This window comes from Myxine glutinosa, chromosome 11 (genome assembly GCF_964187855.1).
Source record: "Myxine glutinosa chromosome 11, kmMyxGlut1.1, whole genome shotgun sequence".
NCBI lineage: Eukaryota > Metazoa > Chordata > Myxini > Myxiniformes > Myxinidae > Myxine > Myxine glutinosa.
Genome location: NC_136271.1, coordinates 35,844,746 through 35,867,817, shown reverse-complemented (window position 1 = coordinate 35,867,817; position 23,072 = coordinate 35,844,746). Strand labels below are relative to the sequence as shown.

Below are 23,072 nucleotides of genomic sequence, written 5' to 3'. Positions count from 1 at the left end.
TTTCATCGCCTCCCAATATCTTTATTATTCAGGTACAAACACTGACAGCACACAAATATCCTTTTTATTCACATACAGTGCATTCAGAAAGTATTCAGACCCCTTCACTTTTTTCACATTTTGTTATGTTGCAGCCTTATGCTGAAATCGTTTAAATTCATTTTTCCCTCATCAATCTACACTCAATACCCCAAAATGCCAAAGAGAAAACAGGATTTTAGAAAATTTGTGCAAATTTATTAAAAAGAAAAAACTGAAATATCACATTGACATAAATATTCAGACCCTTTGCTTGACACTTTAAATTTAGCTCAGGTGCCTCCCATTTCTCTTGATCATCTTTGAGATGTTTCTACACCTTGATTGGAGTCCACCTGTGGTAAATTCAATTGATTAGACATGATTTGGAAAGGCACACACCTGTCTATATAAGGTCTCACAGCTGACAATGCATATCAGAGCAAAAACCAAGCCATGAGGTCGGAGGAACTGCCTGCAGAGCTCAGAGACGGGATTGTGTCGAGGCACAGATCTGGGGAAGCCTACCAAAAAAATCTCTGCTGCATTGAAGGTTCCCAAGAGCACAGTGGCCTCCATAATTCTTAAATGGAAGAAGTTTGGAACAACCAGGATTTCTTCCTAGAGCTGGCGCCCGGCCAAACTGAGCAATCGGGGGAGAAGGGCCTTGGTAAGAGAGGTGACCAAGAACCCGATGGTCACTCTGGCTGAGCTCCAGAGATCCTGTGTGGAGATGGGAGAAACTTCCAGAAGGACAACCATCACTGCAACACTCCCCCGATCTGGGCTTTATGGCAGAGTGACCAGATGGAAGCCAAACAGTTCAATCTTGGTTTCATAAGACCACAGAATCTTGTTTCTCACAGTCTGAGAGTCCGTTAAGTGCTTTTTTGCAAACTCCAAGCAGGCTTTCATTTGTCTTTCACTGAGGAGAGGCTTCCGTATGGAAGGATGGAGGGGAGCGGCGAGAGCCCTGCAGCCATACCTATTTAATCAATCACACGGAAAACTGCGTTCAAGTATGTACAGCAAAATAATACAAGGGTTTATTGAAAATAAAAGCAAGGACAGGAAAACGCGATAATAAATCTAATAAGAAACCTAAATTGGGATCCCACACACCGACTTCAGAAACAAGAACAAAGGAATGGAATACGAACGAAAATGTCTCGTCGTGTAAAGTGTAACCGCGGAGCTCGGGCTTATCTGGTCTTTGTCGTCTTCAGTGTAACACGGTCCCGTGGCCCTCTCCGTACCACCAGGCCTTGTCGGTTCAACGGCACACCACGAGGTCCCTCACTCCAAAGGTCCAACGCAGGGCTGCACGAAGCAAGCGAACCCCACTCGGGCTGCCGGCCGGGACTAAAGCTGCTCGAGCTGTAACTCTCCCCTCGACCAGGGACAGGACTTTCCAAACTCGGGATCGCACCGGGACTGCCAAATCAAGCCGTGAACTGCGAACCGAACTGGTCAACTGCTCTGAACCAACTCACTTTCAGACTCGCGTTCGGCGCTCGCTGATCTCTCCTCTCGAACCAACAACCGCGAACCAACTGCTGCGCAACTCACTCACTCGAACCAAAGTCCTGCCGCGCCTCGTATCACTCCGCGGCGGTGACTTCAGCCTTGGCGCGCCACCCAAACAGTGGCCTCCACCGAATTACATGCCTGTGGTGTGGTTATAGCACATGGCAATCGAGGTGGATAGGTCTGACGGAGGTGTAAATGGCGGCGGCCATTATCGGCGGTGTCCCGGCCTGGTTTCTTCCTAAGTCATGTCAGGGAAGGGCGTTATTTAGTGTTGCGCTTAGGACCTGTCGGAATGTCTATGTTGGTCTGCAGTGCCAAAAGGGACAAAGGTTTGGCTAACCAGGAGAGGACACACAGGGGCTCTACTCTTTAATCCCGAACTCTACTTAACACACGAACCTCCTGGTAGATTCACAAGTATACTCCTTACCCGACAAAACGCCTACACATGAAGAAATTATTACAGGTAGTTTTCCTTACTGCGACACCTCGAAGCACGTTACCTATTCAGATCTATCTGCTCTACATATTGCTCTACCCGCCCCCCCCCCCCCCCCGACGTGACAATATATTAGTTGGTGGACGTTAAATATCCCATTTTTAAAGTAAAATATATTAGTTGGTGGATGCTAAATATCCCATTTTAAAGTAAAATATATGAGTTGGTGGATGTTAAATATCCCATTTTAAAGTAAAATATATTGGTGGATGTTAAATATCCCATTTTAAAGTGAAATAGATTAGTTGGTGGATCTTAAATATCCCATTTTAAAGTAAAATATATTAGTTGGTGGATGTTAAATATCCCATTTTAAAGTAAAATATATTAGTTGGTGTATGTTAAATATCCCATTTTAAAAGTAAAATATATTAGTTGGTGGATATTAAATATCCCATTTTTAAAGTAAAATATATTAGTTGGTGTATGTTAAATATCCCATTTCTAAAGTAAAATATATTAGTTGGTGGATGTTAAATATCCCATTTTTAAAGTAAAATATATTAGTTGGTGGATGTTAAATATGCCATTTTTAAAGTAAAATATATTAGTTGGTGGATGTTAAATATCCCATTTTTAAAGTAAAATATATTCGTTGGTGGATGTTAAATATCCCATTTCTAAAGTAAAATATTGTTACGGTTTTCCGCCGCCCTTCTTACCCTTACCAAGGGGGGATTAAGCCCCTTGTTCTTTCTGGGCTTGGCGGAACCGAGAGACTTGAAATGCCTCTTCCGGGCAAACGCAAGTTCGGGTTTCGGGACCAAGTCTCGCTCGTACCTAAATTCCTGCGCCGCCACGGAAGCGGGGAGGCAAGCCTCGCACGAGCCACGTGTGATTTCGGTACACCGAGCGGATTGAGTACCACGTGGTCCATGCAGTTTTCTAGTAGTGGAACACGATTCGAGCGATTCTACTCGTACCATGCTTAGTCAATGAGGAAAACACGAGAACGATCGAATGGAAGGAAGAACACAGGTTTAATTATTATTCCCACAAGTATGTACAATGATTGGTAGATGCAGAGACACAGAGCAGCACTTAAGCAGGCGTATTTTTAAAGCCCAGACTCGGGCCCATTCACACTCACACAGGGAATTGCAGGCAGGATGATGTTCAGGCCAAACGCGCCGACGTGGTCGTCCAGGAACGGCCCCGTCTGACTCTCCACGGTCCCAGCACGTCCCACGAAGAAGGCAAGCAGGCGGTGGAAGGATCCTCGTAGCGCGTCTCCGAACAGAACAGATGATGAGACAGGAAGGCAAAGTACGCGGCTCTCAGCGCGGCTGGCGGTTACACAGCGCGTTATCACTCGCGTAACTCAATGCACTTTAGCGGCTCGGCTTCAAGCTCAACCGAGCGTTACTTTCATACGAGCGTGTATCCTGGTTCATGCGCGTCTTTCTCCACTCAATGCCAAATCAGTCCTCGTACCTCAATTGCTGCTCGAACTCCACCAACTGCTCACCGCACTCGCGCGCCAACTCGAGAGTCCTCGTGGGGGCTTTGTGCAACGGCTTATATCTACACGCCCCGAACCTTCTAACCACGCCCTGTGACGCAACGCCGCCGTCACCACCTCTGAGCCCTGATTGGCGGCTCGTGCTTACCGTCAGCGCTTCTGCCGCTCCGCCCTCGGCTCCGCCCCGACCCTCCTAGTCTGCCTCATGTTAACTCGCCCAAAATGAACCAAGGTTAGCGCAAAGGGGCATGAGGCTAGGGTAGCTGAAAAGTCGGTGGAAGTAGGGCCTATTCTCCTGACTCTACTCAACGCAGAACTAACATAGGAAGAGGGCTACTCACAAATACTAAGACATAACTACACCATCGCGAGGCTACATGTTGCTTATGTGACTAACTATGAGGGGGAAATTTAACCTTTATTATACAACTGCTACCAAAACTCAAAACCGCAACAATATATTAGTTGGTGGATGTTAAATACCCCATTTTTAAAGTAAAATATATTAGTTGGTGGACGTTAAATATCCCATTTTTAAAGTAAAATATATTAGTTGGTGGATGTTAAATATCCCATTGTTAAAGTAAAATATATTAGTTGGTGGACGTTAAATATCCCATTTTTAAAGTAAAATATATTAGTTGGTGCATTTTAAATATCCCATTTTTAAAGTAAAATATATTAGTTGGTGCATGTTAAATATCCCATTTTAAAAGTAAAATATATTAGTTGGTGGATGTTAAATTTAAATATCCCATTGTTAAAGTAAAATATATTAGTTGGTGGACGTTAAATATCCCATTTTTAAAGTAAAATATATTAGTTGGTGCATGTTAAATATCCCATTTTTAAAGTAAAATATATTAGTTGGTGGATGTTAAATATCTCATTTTTAAAGTAAAATATATTAGTTGGTGGATGTTAAATATCCCATTTTTAAAGTAAAATATATTAGTTGGTGGATGTTAAATATCCCATTTTTAAAGTAAAATATATTAGTTGGTGGATGTTAAATATACCATTTTAAAAATATCTCATTTTTAAAGTAAAATATATTAGTTGGTGGATGTTAAATATACCATTTTAAAAGTAAAGTACATTAGTTGGTGGATGTTAAATATCCCATTTTTAAAGTAAAATATATTAGTTGGTGGATATTAAATATCCCATTTTTAAAGTAAAATATATTAGTTGGTGGATGTTAAATATCCCATTTTTAAAGTAAAATATATTAGTTGGTGGATATTAAATATCCCATTTTTAAAGTAAAATATATTAGTTGGTGCATGTTAAATATCCCATTTTTAAAGTAAAATATATTAGTTGGTGGATGTTAAATATCCCATTTTTAAAGTAAAATATATTAGTTGGTGGATGTTAAATATCCCATTTTTAAAGTAAAATATATTAGTTGGTGGATGTTAAATATACCATTTTAAAAATATCTCATTTTTAAAGTAAAATATATTAGTTGGTGGATGTTAAATATACCATTTTAAAAGTAAAGTACATTAGTTGGTGGATGTTAAATATCCCATTTTTAAAGTAAAATATATTAGTTGGTGGATATTAAATATCCCATTTTTAAAGTAAAATATATTAGTTGGTGTATGTTAAATATCCCATTTTTAAAGTAAAATACATTAGTTAGTGGATGTTAAATATCCCATTTTTAAAGTAAAATACATTAGTTGGTGGATGTAAAATATCCCATTTTTAAAGTAAAATATATTAGTTGGTGGATATTAAATATCCCATTTTTAAAGTAAAATATATTAGTTGGTGTATGTTAAATATCCCATTTTTAAAGTAAAATATATTAGTTGGTGGATGTAAAATATCCCATTTTTAAAGTAAAATATATTAGTTGGTGGATGTTAAATATCCCATTTTTAAAGTAAAATACATTAGTTGGTGGATGTAAAATATCCCATTTTTAAAGTAAAATATATTAGTTGGTCAATGTTAAATATCCCATTTTTAAAGTAAAGTATATTAGTTGGTAGATGCATTAGTTGGTGGATGATTCTCCATGTTTTCCACTGTATTTTAAAATGTTTTTATTTAAACCACGAGTCATCAGCTTCAGTGGGAGTGTGCAATGAGGGAGGGTTGCTAACCTTGAGTTGGCAGTGCAGTACCTGAAAGCTGACCTTCGTGCAGACATTTCTGTATTTGCTCGTCTTGCGAGGCCTTTCCATAAGTCAACACCTGTTAAAACACGTGTCCCAAAGCTCATGAACATGCATATAATAAATGCTCACTTTTGAGTAAGACAAATCAATGTGGTAAGAGGGTTCAGGAACAATAAACGTCATTGTGAGTGTGACACAGAGGGAGAGGAACATGTGCACATGATTGAATTAATGAACTAGAAGGGCTCCCGGTAAAGGGCATACCTCTGCCAGGCTGAACGGTTTACGTTTTGTATCGAACCGATAGGCCGGGTCTGGATCCGGACCTGAACCAGAATTGAATCAGCTTGTTCTCAACACCTAACCACCCCATCCACCAAGCTTTGTCATAACTTATCCACGACTTGGAAATATCCTGCTATATATTGTTATGTCTGTGGGGTAGGCAGTGATATGTAGTCTAGTCAGGTAGATTGGTATAAATTAACATGCTCCAGATGTCGGGTAAGAACCATCACCATGTAATAAGTTTTGTTTTGCCCGGATGTCAGATAAGTTGTTTATCTGTCCCCGTCACGAGGGGGCGGGGCATGTTAACTAGCTAGGGAATAAGGATAAATTATCCCTTGTACGTCTTACCCTTGACGATTTATCCTTTGTCCCTTATGGCACCACCATAGACACTAGCGCAGGAAGTGCCCATTGGAATTACACAATAATAAATAATAAAACCAACCAGAAGCCAGTTCTGAGCACGGCCATTAGGACGCACCAGCTACATCGCCACGGAAGACAGGCAGGCTGAAGACACGCACCGAGGAGCCGTGATTGGCCAGGGCGGAGCAAGAAGCAACTTGCTATTGGGCAGAAGTTGACTAACAGGAAGGCAGGAGCAAGAAGCTACCCGCCAATTGGTGGAGGGAAGACCGAGGAGGAAGTAGCGCGCGAGCGAGCAGACTGCGGCCTTTTTCCCGCCAAGAACCAAGCCTTTTTCCCTGCGCACACAGGGCCTTGACGATTCCTGATGAGACCCCACAAGCTGATCAGAGATAAGTGCACAATTAAACCACACGTTTTTATTTTATTTTCATATTTCCCTTCATCTGTGTTTATAAGTCTGGTGAGAGAGCAATCCATACAGAGAATTTAGTTTTACGGTCGCGTTTTTCTTGTTACCGGCATTCCGTTTAATAAACCTGTTATTCTTGTACATTTCTAAACCCGTGTTTGTCGAGTTTATTTTCCGCAGGTTTGAGGACTGCGGCGGGACCACAGGTAAGCTCTTCAGCTTCCTCTTCTTCTCTTTCTTCCACCCACGCATATATAGTAAAATCTGCATTTGATCATCGCCTTTGGAGTTAAAGGCTTGCTTTGGCTATCCGTGACTCTCCTGGTGTTCACTGGGAGGGAATCACACGACAATATCATTGTTGTCCCTATCTCTCAATGGTGAAGAATCACTTAAAAAATTATAGCATCCGGATCCGGATCTTCACCAAAATTTCATCATTTCGTCCTTGTCATATACTCAAACTCTCCTCCAAATATCTTCCGAATCCGTCAACAACTTTGAGATATCCTGTTCACAGACAAAACAGACAGAGGTGAAAACATAACCTTCTTTGGTGGCAGAGGTAATGAATGAATAATAAATAAGAGTTCAGAGTGGGGGTGGTGGGGGAGGGGTGTGTATAGTAAATGTGCATGGCAAATGCCTGTGTAAATGTGTATGGCAGAGTGACACTTGGTAGTAGGGTCTATTACGTGTCATACTAGAATACCCTCCCATCTACCTCCTTAAACAATCTTGAAGAAGTTCAGTTACTCGTACTTTTGGGCCTCACTATCATCCGTGGTCTTTCTTTGGGTAAACCTCATTTCAAAATTTGCCTCCAAAGCCAGCTGCCGACTGGGTATCCTCCATCGTACAAAGTCTTTCCTTGGCACACCTGAACTCCTATGCAGCAACAAGGCCTTCATCTGCAGGTTGATTGAGTACTGCTCTTCCCTCTGGGCTGGCTCCTCTGCCTCACATCTTGCTCAGCTTGATTCCGTGGAAACCGAGGCTGTCAAGATCATTGGAATCCCCCTTGCTGAAGTTGAGACTATGGGCCTCTCACTTCGCCAGGTCGGTGGTCTCTCTGTCTTCTACCGCCTCCTCTCTGATCTTGCACCAACTGCTCTTTCCATGCTTTGTGCCCCCATGTTTCTGCAGGGCTCACACGTTCCACCATCAACCAATTTTCTGGTGAAAATACCTAAATGCAGGATTACTGCTCACTTCAATTCATTTGTTCCTCTTGTTCATGCCTGTGGAATCAACTTCCACATCCTCTTCAATCTCATTCTTCCCTCCAGGTCTTCAAGACAGCTGTTCACCACCATCTCTGATCGTCCCCTATCCTAAGCCATGATCTTTTTTACCCTTGTTAACCCACCCCAACCCCCCTCCTTCCAAATTCCAAGTTTTTCCTCCTTGGAGTTGGACTTTTCCTTGTGCAGCAAACACATCCTCTGTGTTCATCTTGTTCCCCATGCATGCGTGTTTGGTGTCCTGTTATGTTCTGTTCCGTTCAGTGTACTAGCTCGTCCACGGGCCTCGACTATGTATACAAACAAAATCAGATAATTTGTCACATCTTCATCAAATCAATCGTTTTAAAGCGCACATTAAATAAAATCATTGTGTCGGAAGGTGTTTGGTTGCTTTGTTCATGAGAATTAAAAATTATATCTCGTTACCCTGCCAAAGTCTTCGTTTTTCACTTCAATACATTTGTCTCTTGTCCACGGAACTAACTTCCCGAGTGTCTCGTACGCTCTTCCCTCCTGTCCTTCTCGACTCCAAGCTTTGTGGAATAATTATTTATTCATAAGAAATGCTTCTTAAGGTGTATCTGGTTGTTGTGGACTACAATGGCCTCTTCTTGTTCCTCTTCTCTGACAAGTGCCACTGACATGAAAGAAAAATGACACCAATGTCATGAATTCGGTGTCAGTATCATCTGTGAGAGGATCAACGAGAACGAAATGAAAACACTTCATCGGAATAGAAAATAATTGTTTGCTTGGAAAAGCAAGTACGTATTCATATGCATAATGTGTTTCCATTTGCAAAGAAAACCTGCATTTTACACTCACATGATGCACTCCATTACATTGAGAGCCTTCAACCCACGGCAAGGAGCCGCTATGTCCCACATGAGGCTCACTTGGTAGACGCCTGTTAACAATACAGCAACATTGTCTTATTGCCTTTTCGGAAACAAGGTCCATTTGGTTTCAAATTCACTTAATCATTGGCCAGTCAAGAGCAAAAATGAGCCACGTCATCATCATCAACCATGTAAGCAAGAACTATATAATCACTATTATCATACGTACAAGCACGAGCCACATCATCATCAACCATGTAAGCAAGAACTTTATAATCACTATTATCATACGTACAAGCACGAGCCATGTCATCATCATACGTACAAGCACGAGCCATATCATAATCATCCACACAAGCATGAGCCACATCATCAACATCCACACAAGCATGAGCCATATCATAATCATCCACACAAGCATAAGCCATATCATAATCATCCACACAAGCATAAGCCATATCATAATCATCCACACAAGCACGAGCCACATCATCAACATCCACACAAGCATAAGCCATATCATAATCATCCACACAAGCATAAGCCATATCATAATCATCCACACAAGCATGAGCCACATCATCAACATCCACACAAGCATGAGCCATATCATAATCATCCACACAAGCATGAGCCATATCATAATCATCCACACAAGCATAAGCCATATCATAATCATCCACACAAGCATGAGCCACATCATAATCATCCACACAAGCATGAGCCACATCATCAACATCCACACAAGCATGAGCCATATCATAATCATCCACACAAGCATAAGCCATATCATAATCATCCACACAAGCATGAGCCACATCATCAACATCCACACAAGCACAAGCCATATCATCACAATCCACATCCATACAAGCATGAGCCATATCATCACCATCTGTACAAGCACAAGCCATATCATCACTATCATAATCATTATCTATAGAAGCACAAGCCATATCATCACTATCATCATCATCTGTACTAGCACAAGTCATATAATCACTATCATCATCATCATCATCATCTGTACAAGCACAAGCCAAATCATCACTATCATCATCATCATCTGTACAAGCACACGCCATATCATCACTATCATCATCATCTGTACAAGCACAAGCCATATCATCACTATCATCATCATCATCTGTACAAGCACAAGCCATATCATCACGATCATCATCATTATCTATAGAAGCACAAGCCATATCAACACTATCATCATCATCTGTACAAGCACAAGCCATATCATCACTATCATCATCTGTACAAGCACAAGCCATGTCATCACTATCATCATCATCTGTACAAGCACAAGCCATATCACCATCATCATCATCTGTACAAGCACACGCCATATCATCACTATCATCATCATCTGTACAAGCACAAGCCATATCATCATCATCTGTACAAGCACGAGCCATATCATCACTATCATCATCATCATCTGTACAAGCACAAGCCATATCATCACTATTATCATCATCTGTACAAGCACACGCCATATCATCACTATCATCATCATCTGTACAAGCACAAGCCATATCATCACTATCATCATCATCATCATCATCATCAACTGTACAAGCACAAGCCATATCATCACTATCATCATCTGTACAAGCACAAGCCATATCATCACTATCATCATCATCTGTACAAGCACAAGCCATATCATCACTATCATCATCATCATCTGTACAAGCACAAGCCATATCATCACTATTATCATCATCTGTACAAGCACACGCCATATCATCACTATCATCATCAACTGTACAAGCACAAGACATATCATCACTATCATCATCAACTGTACAAGCACAAGACATATCATCACTATCATCATCATCTGTACAAGCACGAGCCATATCACTATCATCATCATCTGTACAAGCACAAGCCATATCATCACTATCATCATCATCTGTACAAGCACAAGCCATATCATCACTATCATCATCATCTGTACAAGCACAAGCCATATCATCATTATCATCATCTGTACAAGCACAAGCCATATCATCACCATCATCATCATCTGTACAAGCACACGCCATATCATCACTATCATCATCATCTGTACAAGCACAAGCCATATCATCATTATCATCATCATCGGTACAAGCACGAGCCATATCATCACTATCATCATCATCTGTACAAGCACAAGCCATATCATCACCATCATCAACATCTGTACAAGCACAAGCCATATCATCACTATTATCAGCATCTGTACAAGCACGAGCCATATCATCACTATCATCATCTGTACAAGCACGAGCCATATCATCACTATCATCATCATCTGTACAAGCACGAGCCATATCATCACTATCATCATCATCTATACAAGCACAAGCCACATCATCACTATCATCATCTGTACAAGCACAAGCCATATCATCACTATCATCATCTGTACAAGCACAAACCATATCATCACTATCATCATCATCTGTACAAGCACAAGCCATATCATCACTATCATCATCTGTACAAGCACAAGCCATATCATCACTATCATCATCTGTACAAGCACGAGCCATATCATCATCATCATCATCATCCACTACACAGCAATCGTTATTATTCCCCATCCGTTCACGAGCCGTCCGGATGCATTGCGCACACTGTACACGAGCATTGTGCAGACGGGCTTTGGGTCTATACCGAGATGCGCGCACGGCGGTTCGTTCCATGTACAGAACCTTTCAAATAGCCTCGCTCACATGCAGACAAAAGCACGTGGGGTCTCATTTCGTGCTGCGGTGCACTTGGTTTATCGCATTCAAAAAAACTGACCGAGAGCGTGCGGGGAGATCACGAAATCCGAGGAAGATCGGGAGATCACGTCGTGAACTTTGGCTCCTTCAACTTGAGCGACAACGAGACAGCGGACAACGTCTCCGAGTGAATACCGCACGTGCGTGCGGGTGACGCGCAACTCCTGTACGGAACGAGTGCGCGAGCTCCCGCGCGCGAGTGGCCCGAACCTCGTGACGTCCTCGTACCCGCAACGTGCGCGAGTGCTCCGTCCTTCATGACGTCGTCGTCCTCGTGACGTTTGCGTGCGGTGTATTTGCGTCTCTGCGCCACGCGCGCTGTCCTCTCCTCAACCTTCTCACTCGTTCGTCTCAACCTCTCACTCGTTCATATCAACCTCTCACTCGTTCATATCAACCTCTCACTCGTTCGTCTCGACCTTCTCACTCGTTCGTCTCAACCTCATTCATTGTGCATCATTTTTTTTTTACTCCTTCTTTAACCCATTCTTTACGGAGTAAGTGATGACGCTGTAAAAGGATTGCCTTGTTGGGTTCTACAAACCACCTGGAATACTGTGTACGTCACGTTTGTTGTTCACCTTTAAAATAGGAAAGAAAGGTGAGCGTGAGTTCAGAAAACAACTGCAATGGTCCAGAGAGGTGCTCGAATTACTTTCTGAGCCATATACGTATTCGTACGAAAATGGTAGAATGTTTACACCTACACACCTGGATGGATATCAGCAACCAGGTGGTTGAATACGATAAGGAACACGAACATCGACAGGACAAACCCAGCGAATGGCTGTGGACCCAGGTGTATTCTGATCGCTGGTGGATCCGACCACGTGTTAGTATTTAATCACAGAACGAGAATCGCTGCGATGCCGTCACAGCATGGAGGGATGTTTGGCACAATGACACGGGCCATCGATTCCAGACACCCAGGCCATGGACCATGGTTGGGCAATCAATGATAGCCTCGATGGACCAGGTGTGTTCGACCGATAAAACCCCAAATCCTAGGTTGACAATAATCGATCGACGTGGCACCTGTGATGTCAAGGTTAAGGAAAAGGAGGACCGTGACGCATCATCTGATGGTCATGGTGTTAGCATAGGAGTATCATGATAGAAGTTGATCAAAAATATTCAATCTACTAGCAACGTACTCAATGAACTATTATAGTCTGAGATATTTTGTCAATATTGAAACTGTTTACCTGGATTCTAAAGGACTCACTTTAAGAGCTGTCATGTTTCGTGTAACATGCCCTTTAATTTGGCTATGCCCACTTTACAACAACATTTTCAATATTCTTGGCTGAAACGGGGCCATTAAAGCCAATGACCCTGGATTCTCAAGGTCATTAACCACCACGAGGTTCTCATCCCATTCTCATCATTGACCACCACCAGGTTCTCATCCTATTCTCAACATCGTTGACCACCACGAGGTTCTCATCCCATTCTCCATATCATTGACCACCACGAGGTTCTCATCCCATTCTCAACATCATTGACCACCACGAGGTTCTCATCCCATTCTCAACATCATTGACCACTACTAGGTTCTCATCCCATTCTCAACAGCATTGACCACCACTAGGTTCTCATCCCATTCTCAACATCATTGACCACCACTAGGTTCTCATCCCATTCTCAACAGCATTGACCACCATTAGGTTCTCATCCCATTCTCAACATCATTGACCACCACTAGGTTCTCATCCCATTCTCAACATCAATGACCACCACTAGGTTCTCATCCCATTCTCAACATCTTGCCCGCCACTAGGTTCTCATCCCATTCTCAACATCGTTGACCACCACTAGGTTCTCATTCCATTCTCAACATCGTTCACCACCACTAGATTATCATCCCATTCACAACATCATTGACCACCACTAGGTTCTCATCCCATTCTTAAAATCATTGACCACCACTAGGTTCTCATCCCATTCTCAACATCATTGACCACCACTAGGTTCTCATTCCATTCACAACATTATTGACCACCACTAGGTTCTCATCCCATTCTCAACATCATTGACCACCACTAGGTTCTCATTCCATTCACAACATTATTGACCACCACTAGGTTCTCATCCGATTCTCATCATTGACCACCACTAGGTTCTCATCCCATTCTCAACATCATTGACCACCACTAGGTTCTCATTCCATTCACAACATTATTGACCACCACTAGGTTCTCATCCCATTCTCATCATTAACCACCACTAGGTTCCCATCTCATCACTCGATGATTCTCAAGGTCATTGATCACTAGGTTCTCATCCCATCACTCCTCAATGATTATCAAGGTCATTGACCACTAGGTTCTCATCCCATCACTCCTCAATGATTCTCAAGGTCATTGACCACTAGGTTCCCGTCCCATAACTCCTCAATGATTTTCAAGGTCATTGACCACTAGGTTCCCGTCCCATAACTCCTCAATGATTCTCAAGGTCATTTACCACTAGGTTCCCATCCCATCACTCCTCAATGATTCTCAAGGTCAATGACCACTGGGTTCTCATCCCATCACTACTCCATGATTCTCAAGGTCATTGATCACTAGGTTCTCATCACATCACTCCTCAATGATTTATCAAGGTCATTGACCACCAGGTTCTCATCCCATCACTCCTCAATGATTCTCCAGGTCATTGATCACTAGGTTCTCATCACATCACTCCACAATGATTCTCAAGGTCATTGATCACTAGGTTCTCATCCCATCACTCTCCTTGCACTGCCCTCTCTCCTCCTCACCCCCAGGAGTACCTCTGGCTACGGCTTCCTCTCCGCTCCCACCTTTTGTTCATATGTGTTCTGTACCGTCCCCCAAACAGTGATGACTCCATCTACATTTCACTGTCTGACAACATGGACCAACTTCTATCCACTCATCCCAACTCTCTCTTCCTCATATGTGGTGACTTCAATTGTCATCATGCCACCTGGTTGGGTGTGGGTTCCTCTCTCACCAGTCATGGCACCTCAGCAAAGGACTTCTGTGACTCACTGGGATTGACACAATCTTTCAATTTCCCGACCCGGATCTCAGCCAATGGAGTATCTTCTCTTCTAGACTTGGTTATGACTAACTTCCCTGCTAATGTCTGCTGCTCTTCTTCTGCTCCAATCGGTTCTTCTGATCATGTGCTTGTCAAAGTGGACATCTCTCTGGCCATTCTCAGAGAGCCTCCTCAGCGTCGACGAGTCTGGCATTTCACTCAGGCCGACTGGGACGGTCTTCAAGCAGCCATCAATCGTCTGGATTGGTCTCCCATCTCCACTGCCTCTGACATCAATTCTTCCTGGGAATTCTTCCAAAGCAAACTGATCTCTCTCATGCACAGATTTATCCCATCTCGCCTTCAGTTGTCTTACCCTTCCTCCCGTCCATGGTACACTGAATCTTGTGGTGAGGCAGTTGCCCTGAAACAACTTGCCTTTGCCTCTTGGAAGGCTAATCCAACTGAAGGAAATCTCAGTTCCTTCCACCAAGCTCGGAACAAGTGTGTGTCTACCCTCAGGAGTGCCAGGAAGCACTATCTCTCCTCACTCAAGAATGAACTCTCAAACCTGTCTCCTTCCTCCAAATCCTGGTGGCGTCTGGTCAAATCCGTTTCTGGTGTTTGTTCCCCCTCCATCCCCTCCCTTACCTCAAATGGCCACACAGTTGACATCGCACGTGACAAAGCCGAATGCCTCAACTCTGTGTTTGCCTCAAAATCCTTAGTCCCAAACCCATCTCTCTCTGTTCCCACCTTTCCCAGTCGATGTCTTTCAATCCTGACAAATCTCACACTCTTACTATGTCTCTCCGAAAAGATCGACTGGACAACCCTCCCATCTACTTTCTCAACAATCCTCTCCAAGAAGTTCTGTCGCTCAAGCTTTTGGGTCTCACCATCTGCCATGATCTTTCTTGGGAAAACCACATTTCCAAGCTGGCCTCCAAAGCCAGTCGCCGACTGGGCATCCTCCGTCGTGCGAAGTCCTTCCTAGGCACACCTGAGCTCCTCACCACATACAAGGCTTTCATCCGCAGCTCAATGGAATACTGTTCTCCCCTATGGGCTGGTGCTCCTGCCTCACACCTGGCTCGGCTTCACGCTGTTGAATCCAAAGCTTTCAGAATCATTGGAATCTCCCGCGATGAAGCTATCTCTGAGGGCCTTTCACTCACTCACCGCAGGCAGGTAGGTGGTCTTTCTGTCTTCTACCGACTCCTCTCCGGCCTTGCTCCCCCAGCTCTCTCTGTGCTCTGTCCCCCAAATATTCCTACAGGTCGCACAAGATCTGCCAGCCACCCTCTGATGGTTAAACTGCCGAAATCTCGGCTCTCTGCTCACCTTCACTCTTTCATTCCTCTTTTCTCCCGCCTCTGGAACAAACTCCCACACTCACTTCAATCCCACTCCTCCCTCCAGGTCTTCAAAACAGCTGTTCACCACCATCTCTTATCTTACCCCATCCAAAACCTTGATCTTTTCTACCCCCACTAATTCACCCCAGATCCACCTTGTTTGAAATTCCAACTTCTTTCCTGGAAGTCTTGGCAGTGTCCATATGTTTTATACCTCTCCCACCCCCCCCCCTTCCCATGCCTCCCCCCCCAAAGCCCTCTCCCTCCCACAGTTCTCTCGATGTCTCCATGTCTCTCGGTCCCTGCTCTCAAATGTTGTGTTTGTGTCCTTCCCCCTCTCTCCCCATCTTGTCTACCGCTCCCGATGTTATTTGTTTTGTGTGTCTGTTTGTCTTTCTGTGTGATTAATGTTCGCTCTTTCACGAGCCTCGATCTTGTATACAAAAAAAAATAAAAAAAATAAAAAATAAAGATTATCAAGGTCATTGACCACTAGGTTCTCTTCCCATCACTCCTCAATGATTATCAAGGTAATTGACCACTAGGTTCTCATCGCATCACTCCTCAATGATTCTCAAGGTTATTGACCACTAGGTTCCCGTCCCATAACTCCTCAATGATTTTCAAGGTCATTGACCACTAGGTTCCCATCCCATAACTCCTCAATGATTCTCAAGGTCATTGACCACTAGGTTCCCATCCCATCACTCCTCAATGATTCTCAAGGTCAATGAGCACTGGGTTCTCATCCCATCACTACTCAATGATTCTCAAGGTCATTGATCACTAGGTTCTCATCACATCACTCCTCAATGATTATCAAGGTCATTGACCACTAGGTTCCCGTCCCATAACTCCTCAATGATTCTCAAGGTCATTGACCACTACGTTCCCATCCCATCACTCCTCAATGATTCTCAAGGTCATTGATCACTCGGTTCTCATCACATCACTCCTCAATGATTCTCAAGGTCATTGATCACTCGGTTCTCATCACATCACTCCTCAATGATTCTCAAGGTCATTGACCACTAGGTTCCCATCCCATCACTCCTCAATGATTCTCAAGGTCAATGACCACTGGGTTCTCATCCCATCACTACTCAATGATTCTCAAGGTCAATGATCACTAGGTTCTCATCCCATCACTCCTCATTGATTATCAAGGTCATTGACCACTAGGTTCTCATCCCATCACTCCTCAATGATTCTCAAGGTCATTGATCACTAGGTTCTCATCACATCACTCCTCAATGATTCTCAAGGTCATTGATCACTCGGTTCTCATCACATCACTCCTCAATGATTCTCAAGGTCATTGATCACTCGGTTCTCATCACATCACTCCTCAATGATTATCAAGGTCATTGACCACTAGGTTCTCATCCCATCACTCCTCAATGATTATCAAGGTAATTGACCACGAGGTTCTCATCACATCACTCCTCAATGATTCTCAAGGTCATTGACCACTAGGTTCCCATCCCATCACTCCTCAATGATTCTCAAGGTCAATGACCACTGGGTTCTCATCCCATCACTCCTCAATGATTATCAAGGTCATTGACCACTAGGTTCTCATCCCATCACTCCTCAATGATTATCAAGGTAATTGACCACGAGGTTCTCATCACATCACTCCTCAATGATTCTCAAGGTCATTGACCACTCGGTTCCCGTCCCATAACTCCTCAATGATTCTCAAGGTCATTGACCACTAGGTTCCCATCCCATCACTCCTCAATGATTCTCAAGGTCAATGACCACTGGGTTCTCATCCCATCACTCCTCAATGATTATCAAGGTCATTGACCACTAGGTTCTCATCCCATCACTCCTCAATGATTCTCAAGGTCATTGATCACTAGGTTCTCATCCCATCACTCCTCACTGATTCTCAAGGTCATTGATCACTAGGTTCTCATCCCATCACTCCTCAATGATTCTCAAGGTCATTGATCACTCGGTTCTCATCCCATCACTCCTCAATGATTATAATTATCAAGGTAATTGACCACTAGGTTCTCATCGCATCACTCCTCTCTTTCTCCTCTCTCTCAATGAGTAATATAATAATACATGTTCCCTTACAAGGAACTTAAACACACAAGGCCACTGGGCCCATCACTGTGATTGTTGCATCTGCACTGTGATTGTTTAACGATGGTTGTTTGCCCATGCTGTTATCCTTTCAAACATTGAACGTCAAGCACGGAAGCGGCGGGTACCATTTAGCCTTTGGTATGACTCAGCCAGGGTTTGAACCACTGACTTATCAGACTCGGAACAGACCTTACTCACGTATCCCTTGTTTGTCCGTCTTCGTATATTTTCTCCATCGGCCCTGCTTTTGGCATTTCCCTCTTCTCTTTCTGCTGTTCCTTTTGTTTTGCATCCTGATCCATTCTGTGTTCTACCTCTTCCATGAGCCTTGACTCTGTATACAAAAAAAGTAGGCCATTGTGTGCAACTGCCTTGGCAACATTTTCTCCCTTAAAGGAAAGTAGATAGAGTTATATTAAGTAAGAGTTGGGTTACTAAATTGAAAAGTAATTTGAGAGATCAAGTTAATGGTAAAGACCGACTGGACAACCCTCCCATCTACTTTCTGAATAATCCTCTCCAATAAGTTCTGTCACTCAAACTTTTAGGTCTCACTATCTGCCATGATCTTTCCTGGGAAAACCACATTTCCAAGCTGGCCTCCAAAGCCAGTCGCCGACTGGGCATCCTCCGTCGTGCGAAGTCCTTCCTTGGTACACCTGAGCTCCTCACCACTTACAAGGCTTTCATCCGCAGCTCAATGGAGTACTGTTCTCCCCTCTGGGCTGGTGCTCCTGCCTTACACCTAGCTCGTTTTCACGCTGTTGAAACCAAAGCGTTCAGAATCATTGGAATCTCCCGCGATGACGCTAACTCCGAGGGCGTTTCACTTAATCACCGCAGGCAGGTTGGTGGTCTTTCCGTCTTCTACCGACTCCTCTCTGGCCTTGCCCCCCCAGCTCTCTCTGGGCTCTGTCCCCCAAATATTCCTACAGGTCGCACAAAATCTGCCTGCAACCCTCTTATGGTCAAACTGCCAAAATCAACACTCTCTGCTCACCTTCACTCCTTCATTCCTCTTTTCTCCCGCCTCTGGAACAAACTCCCTCACTCTTCAATCCCACTCCCCCCTCCAGGTCTTTAAAACAGCTGTTCACCACCATCTCTTATCTTCCCCCATTCAAAACCTTGATCTTTTCTACCCCCGCTAATTTCACCCCAAATCCACTTTTTTGAGGTGACTTTTGACTTCTTTCCTGGAAGTCCTTGGTGTCCTTGCGTTTTATACCTATCCTGTCTCCCCCCAGGCCCTCTCCCTCCTCCCACACATCTCCCGATGTCCCTGCTCTCAAATGTTGTGTTTGTGTGCTTCCTCCCCTTCTCTCCCCATCTTGTCGGCCGCTCCCCTTTTTATATACTTTGTTTGCTTGTTTGTTTGATTTGTTTGTTTAATAAATGTTAGCTCTTTCACGAGCCTCGACTCTGTACACAAAAAAACAAAAAAAAAAACAGGCGTGACATTGTGCTTCTCCTATCAGGAATTTTAACTGTTGGGAAATGTCATCAGAGACAACGGCAGCCATTTCCACGATAAGAACGCATGCACCTCAAGATTGAAATGAAACCACTACTCCATTTTATTGTTAAAGTTTATTTGAAGTTTTAACATTTTACAATTGTACAGCAGTTAATGGTTGAAGATTGGGGCACGTGATGGTGGTTTTGTACACATTGGGCACCTTTTAAACACAAACATAAGTGCAGAGATGAAAAAACTTTGAACATCAGCATTGAGAGGTCCAGATTGCTGGAAACGCGAGATGAGATCAGTTAATTTAGTTAATTATGTCACCAAGGGTGGGCGGTGGGGTGGGTAGGTCACAGTCTATGGCCGCACAGCCACCCAACGGCCCGGTGTGACCCGGTCGACCCCGTACGCCAGGAATTCCAGGGTGACCTCGAGGCCCGGGCTGGCCTGGCTGACCATCTCTCACTTGGCCTGGAAGCCCTGGGAGACCTAATAAATACAAAACGTATGCATGATTGCTTATGGTGAAGTAAGCGCTTATGGTGAAGTAAGCGCTTATGGTAAAGGAGCATATACCGAGAGTATACACATGTGGATTAGGGGAGGGTTTGTGAGGTTAAATTTGTTTGTTTTATTTCTTTATAATGAAATCTCTCCTGCCCAGACAACAGCTACACAGTAGTAAGATAGGAGTAACTCGACATTATATACAGCTAACTGTTGTAGTGTGTATTCAATTATAGTTCTATTGTGGTGTACAATTTTTATAGTTACTGTAATATACACTTGATTCTGCAGTAAGAATACATTAACGATAGTATCATACAACAGTATATAAATATATATAAATATACATACATACACTGCATTCAGAAAGTATTCAGACCCCTTCACTTTTTTCACATTTTGTTATGTTGCAGCCTTATGCTGAAATCGTTTAAATTCATTTTTTCCCTCATCAATCTACACTCAATACCCCATAATGACAAAGAGAAAACAGGATTTTAGAAAGTTTTGCAAATTTATTAAAAAGAAAAAACTGAAAAGCGAGGGGGGAAGTGGGGGGCGGCGAGGAAGGGGAGGGGGGAGGCAGGAGAGGAAGGGGGTTCATATATATATGCTGGTGGGTGAATGTGGTGTTCATCACGTTTCTGAGTTGTGTGATGCCGATCACGAAGAAGAAGAAGCCGAACTACCAACTTCGTACACTTCCGGAATCGTTTGATTTATTTGTGTTCAAATGTCTGGTGATTGTTTTGTATTTATTTATGCAAATGTGTACTTGTATATAACTATCATTAATTAAAAAGGCTTAGGCACTATCGAGCGATTTTTTTTTTAAACTAAAAAAAAACGAACCTTTTTTTTTCAATTTTTTTTCTTTTTCTTTTTTTTTTTTGCCTAAAACACTCCCAGACACTCACTGATGAACCTCTGAAAGTTTGACGAAGATCCGTTCAGCCATCTCTGAGAAAAATGGCGACACAGACAGACATCTCTCTTATATAGTGGAAGAAACTGCAGAATCCTGTTTTAACGGAACACTTATGACAAGTTCCATTGTAACAAATCATTTGTGGTGGGCAATCCCATTTTGATAAACAAATTCAAGTTGCTCTAATTAAGTGAAATGTTTAAAATAATTATATGTTAAAAATAATTATTACAACCTAACTATTGTTTATAATTTAATTGAAACGCTCTATCATGGTCAATTCATCAAATGCTGTTTTGGTCAAACTGGAGCTGCAGTTTGAATCCAGGTGAAGTGTCGAATATTTTTGGGGCAGGACGGTGCGGATATACCATGCAGTATGTCCCCGAATGTCATGGAGCATGCGCTATATTTTTGGGGCAGGACGGTGCGGATATACCATGCAGTATGTCCCTGAATGTCATGGAGCATGCGCTATATTTTTGGGGCAGGACGGTGCGGATATACCATGCAGTATGTCCCTGAATGTCATGGAGCATGCGCTATATTTTTGGGGCAGGACGGTGCGGATATACCATGCAGTATGTCCCTGAATGTCATGGAGCATGCGCTATATTTTTGGGGCAGGACGGTGCGGATATACCATGCAGTATGTCCCCGAATGTCATGGAGCATGTGCTATATTTTTGGGGCAGGACGGTGCGGATATACCATGCAGTATGTCCCCGAATGTCATGGAGCATGCGCTATATTTTTGGGGCAGGACGGTGCGGATATACCATGCAGTATGTCCCCGAATGTCATGGAGCATGTGCTATATTTTTGGGGCAGGACGGTGCGGATATACCATGCAGTATGTCCCTGAATGTCATGGAGCATGCGCTATATTTTTGGGGCAGGACGGTGCGGATATACCATGCAGTATGTCCCTGAATGTCATGGAGCATGCGCTATATTTTTGGGGCAGGACGGTGCGGATATACCATGCAGTATGTCCCTGAATGTCATGGAGCATGCGCTATATTTTTGGGGCAGGACGGTGTGGATATACCATGCAGTATGTCCCCGAATGTCATGGAGCATGTGCTATATTTTTGGGGCAGGACGGTGCGGATATACCATGCAGTATGTCCCCGAATGTCATGGAGCATGCGCTATATTTTTGGGGCAGGACGGTGCGGATATACCATGCAGTATGTCCCCGAATGTCATGGAGCATGCGCTATATTTTTGGGGCAGGACGGTGCGGATATACCATGCAGTATGTCCCCGAATGTCATGGAGCATGCGCTATATTTTTGGGGCAGGACGGTGCGGATATACCATGCAGTATGTCCCCGAATGTCATGGAGCATGCGCTATATTTTTGGGGCAGGACGGTGCGGATATACCATGCAGTATGTCCCCGAATGTCATGGAGCATGCGCTATATTTTTGGGGCAGGACGGTGCGGATATACCATGCAGTATGTCCCCGAATGTCATGGAGCATGCGCTATATTTTTGGGGCAGGACGGTGCGGATATACCATGCAGTATGTCCCCGAATGTCATGTAGCATGCGCTATATTTTTGGGGCAGGACGGTGCGGATATACCATGCAGTATGTCCCCGAATGTCATGGAGCATGCGCTATATTGTTGGGGCAGGACGGTGCGGATATACCATGCAGTAGGTCCCCGAATGTCATGGAGCATGCGCTATATTTTTGGGGCAGGACGGTGCGGATATACCATGCAGTATGTCCCCGAATGTCATGGAGCATGCGCTATATTTTTGGGGCAGGACGGTGCGGATATACCATGCAGTATGTCCCCGAATGTCATGGAGCATGAGCTATATTTTTGGGGCAGGACGGTGCGGATATACCATGCAGTATGTCCCCGAATGTCATGGAGCATGCGCTATATTGTTGGGGCAGGACGGTGCGGATATACCATGCAGTCTGTCCCCGAATGTCATGGAGCATGCGCTATATTTTTGGGTGGGGGACAGGGAGAATGGGGGGGCGGCACCCGGTTTAAGAAATCCTACGATACGTTGCCCAGTACGTGTAACATCTATGCATAACAATAAGACTCTACCGTGCCATTTGACCGCATTAGAGAAG

At 43.6% G+C, this 23,072-nt stretch overlaps 2 protein-coding genes across 5 annotated transcripts in view; both read right to left on the bottom strand.

Moving 5' to 3' along the window:
- Positions 1 to 11,867, bottom strand: part of LOC137436571 (syntaphilin) — a 30,498-nt gene extending 18,631 nt beyond the window's left edge. For 2 of the 4 annotated variants that reach the window (XR_013624939.1, XM_068130476.2), the window contains exons 1-3: positions 11,611 to 11,867; positions 8,786 to 8,867; positions 5,651 to 5,720 (exon numbers count right to left, since the gene is read on the bottom strand). Coding sequence is in view for 2 of the 4 variants with exons in the window: in XM_068130476.2 (XP_067986577.2) it covers positions 5,651 to 5,676 (26 nt within the window). In the remaining 2 variants the exon portion in view is untranslated. Of the gene's footprint in view, positions 1 to 3,137; positions 3,940 to 5,629; positions 5,721 to 8,785; positions 8,868 to 11,610 lie in introns of those variants that run through there. The other 2 variants (XM_068130475.2, XM_078786563.1) reach the window with 2 other exon arrangements.
- A 7,766-nt stretch (positions 11,868 to 19,633) lies between these two features.
- Positions 19,634 to 23,072, bottom strand: part of LOC137436111 (uncharacterized) — a 74,354-nt gene continuing 70,915 nt past the window's right edge. Inside the window, exon 24 of the mRNA XM_078786261.1 lies at positions 19,634 to 20,018. Within this exon, the coding sequence (XP_078642387.1) occupies positions 19,837 to 20,018 (182 nt within the window). The 3' untranslated portion in view covers positions 19,634 to 19,836. The remainder of the gene's footprint in view (positions 20,019 to 23,072) is intronic.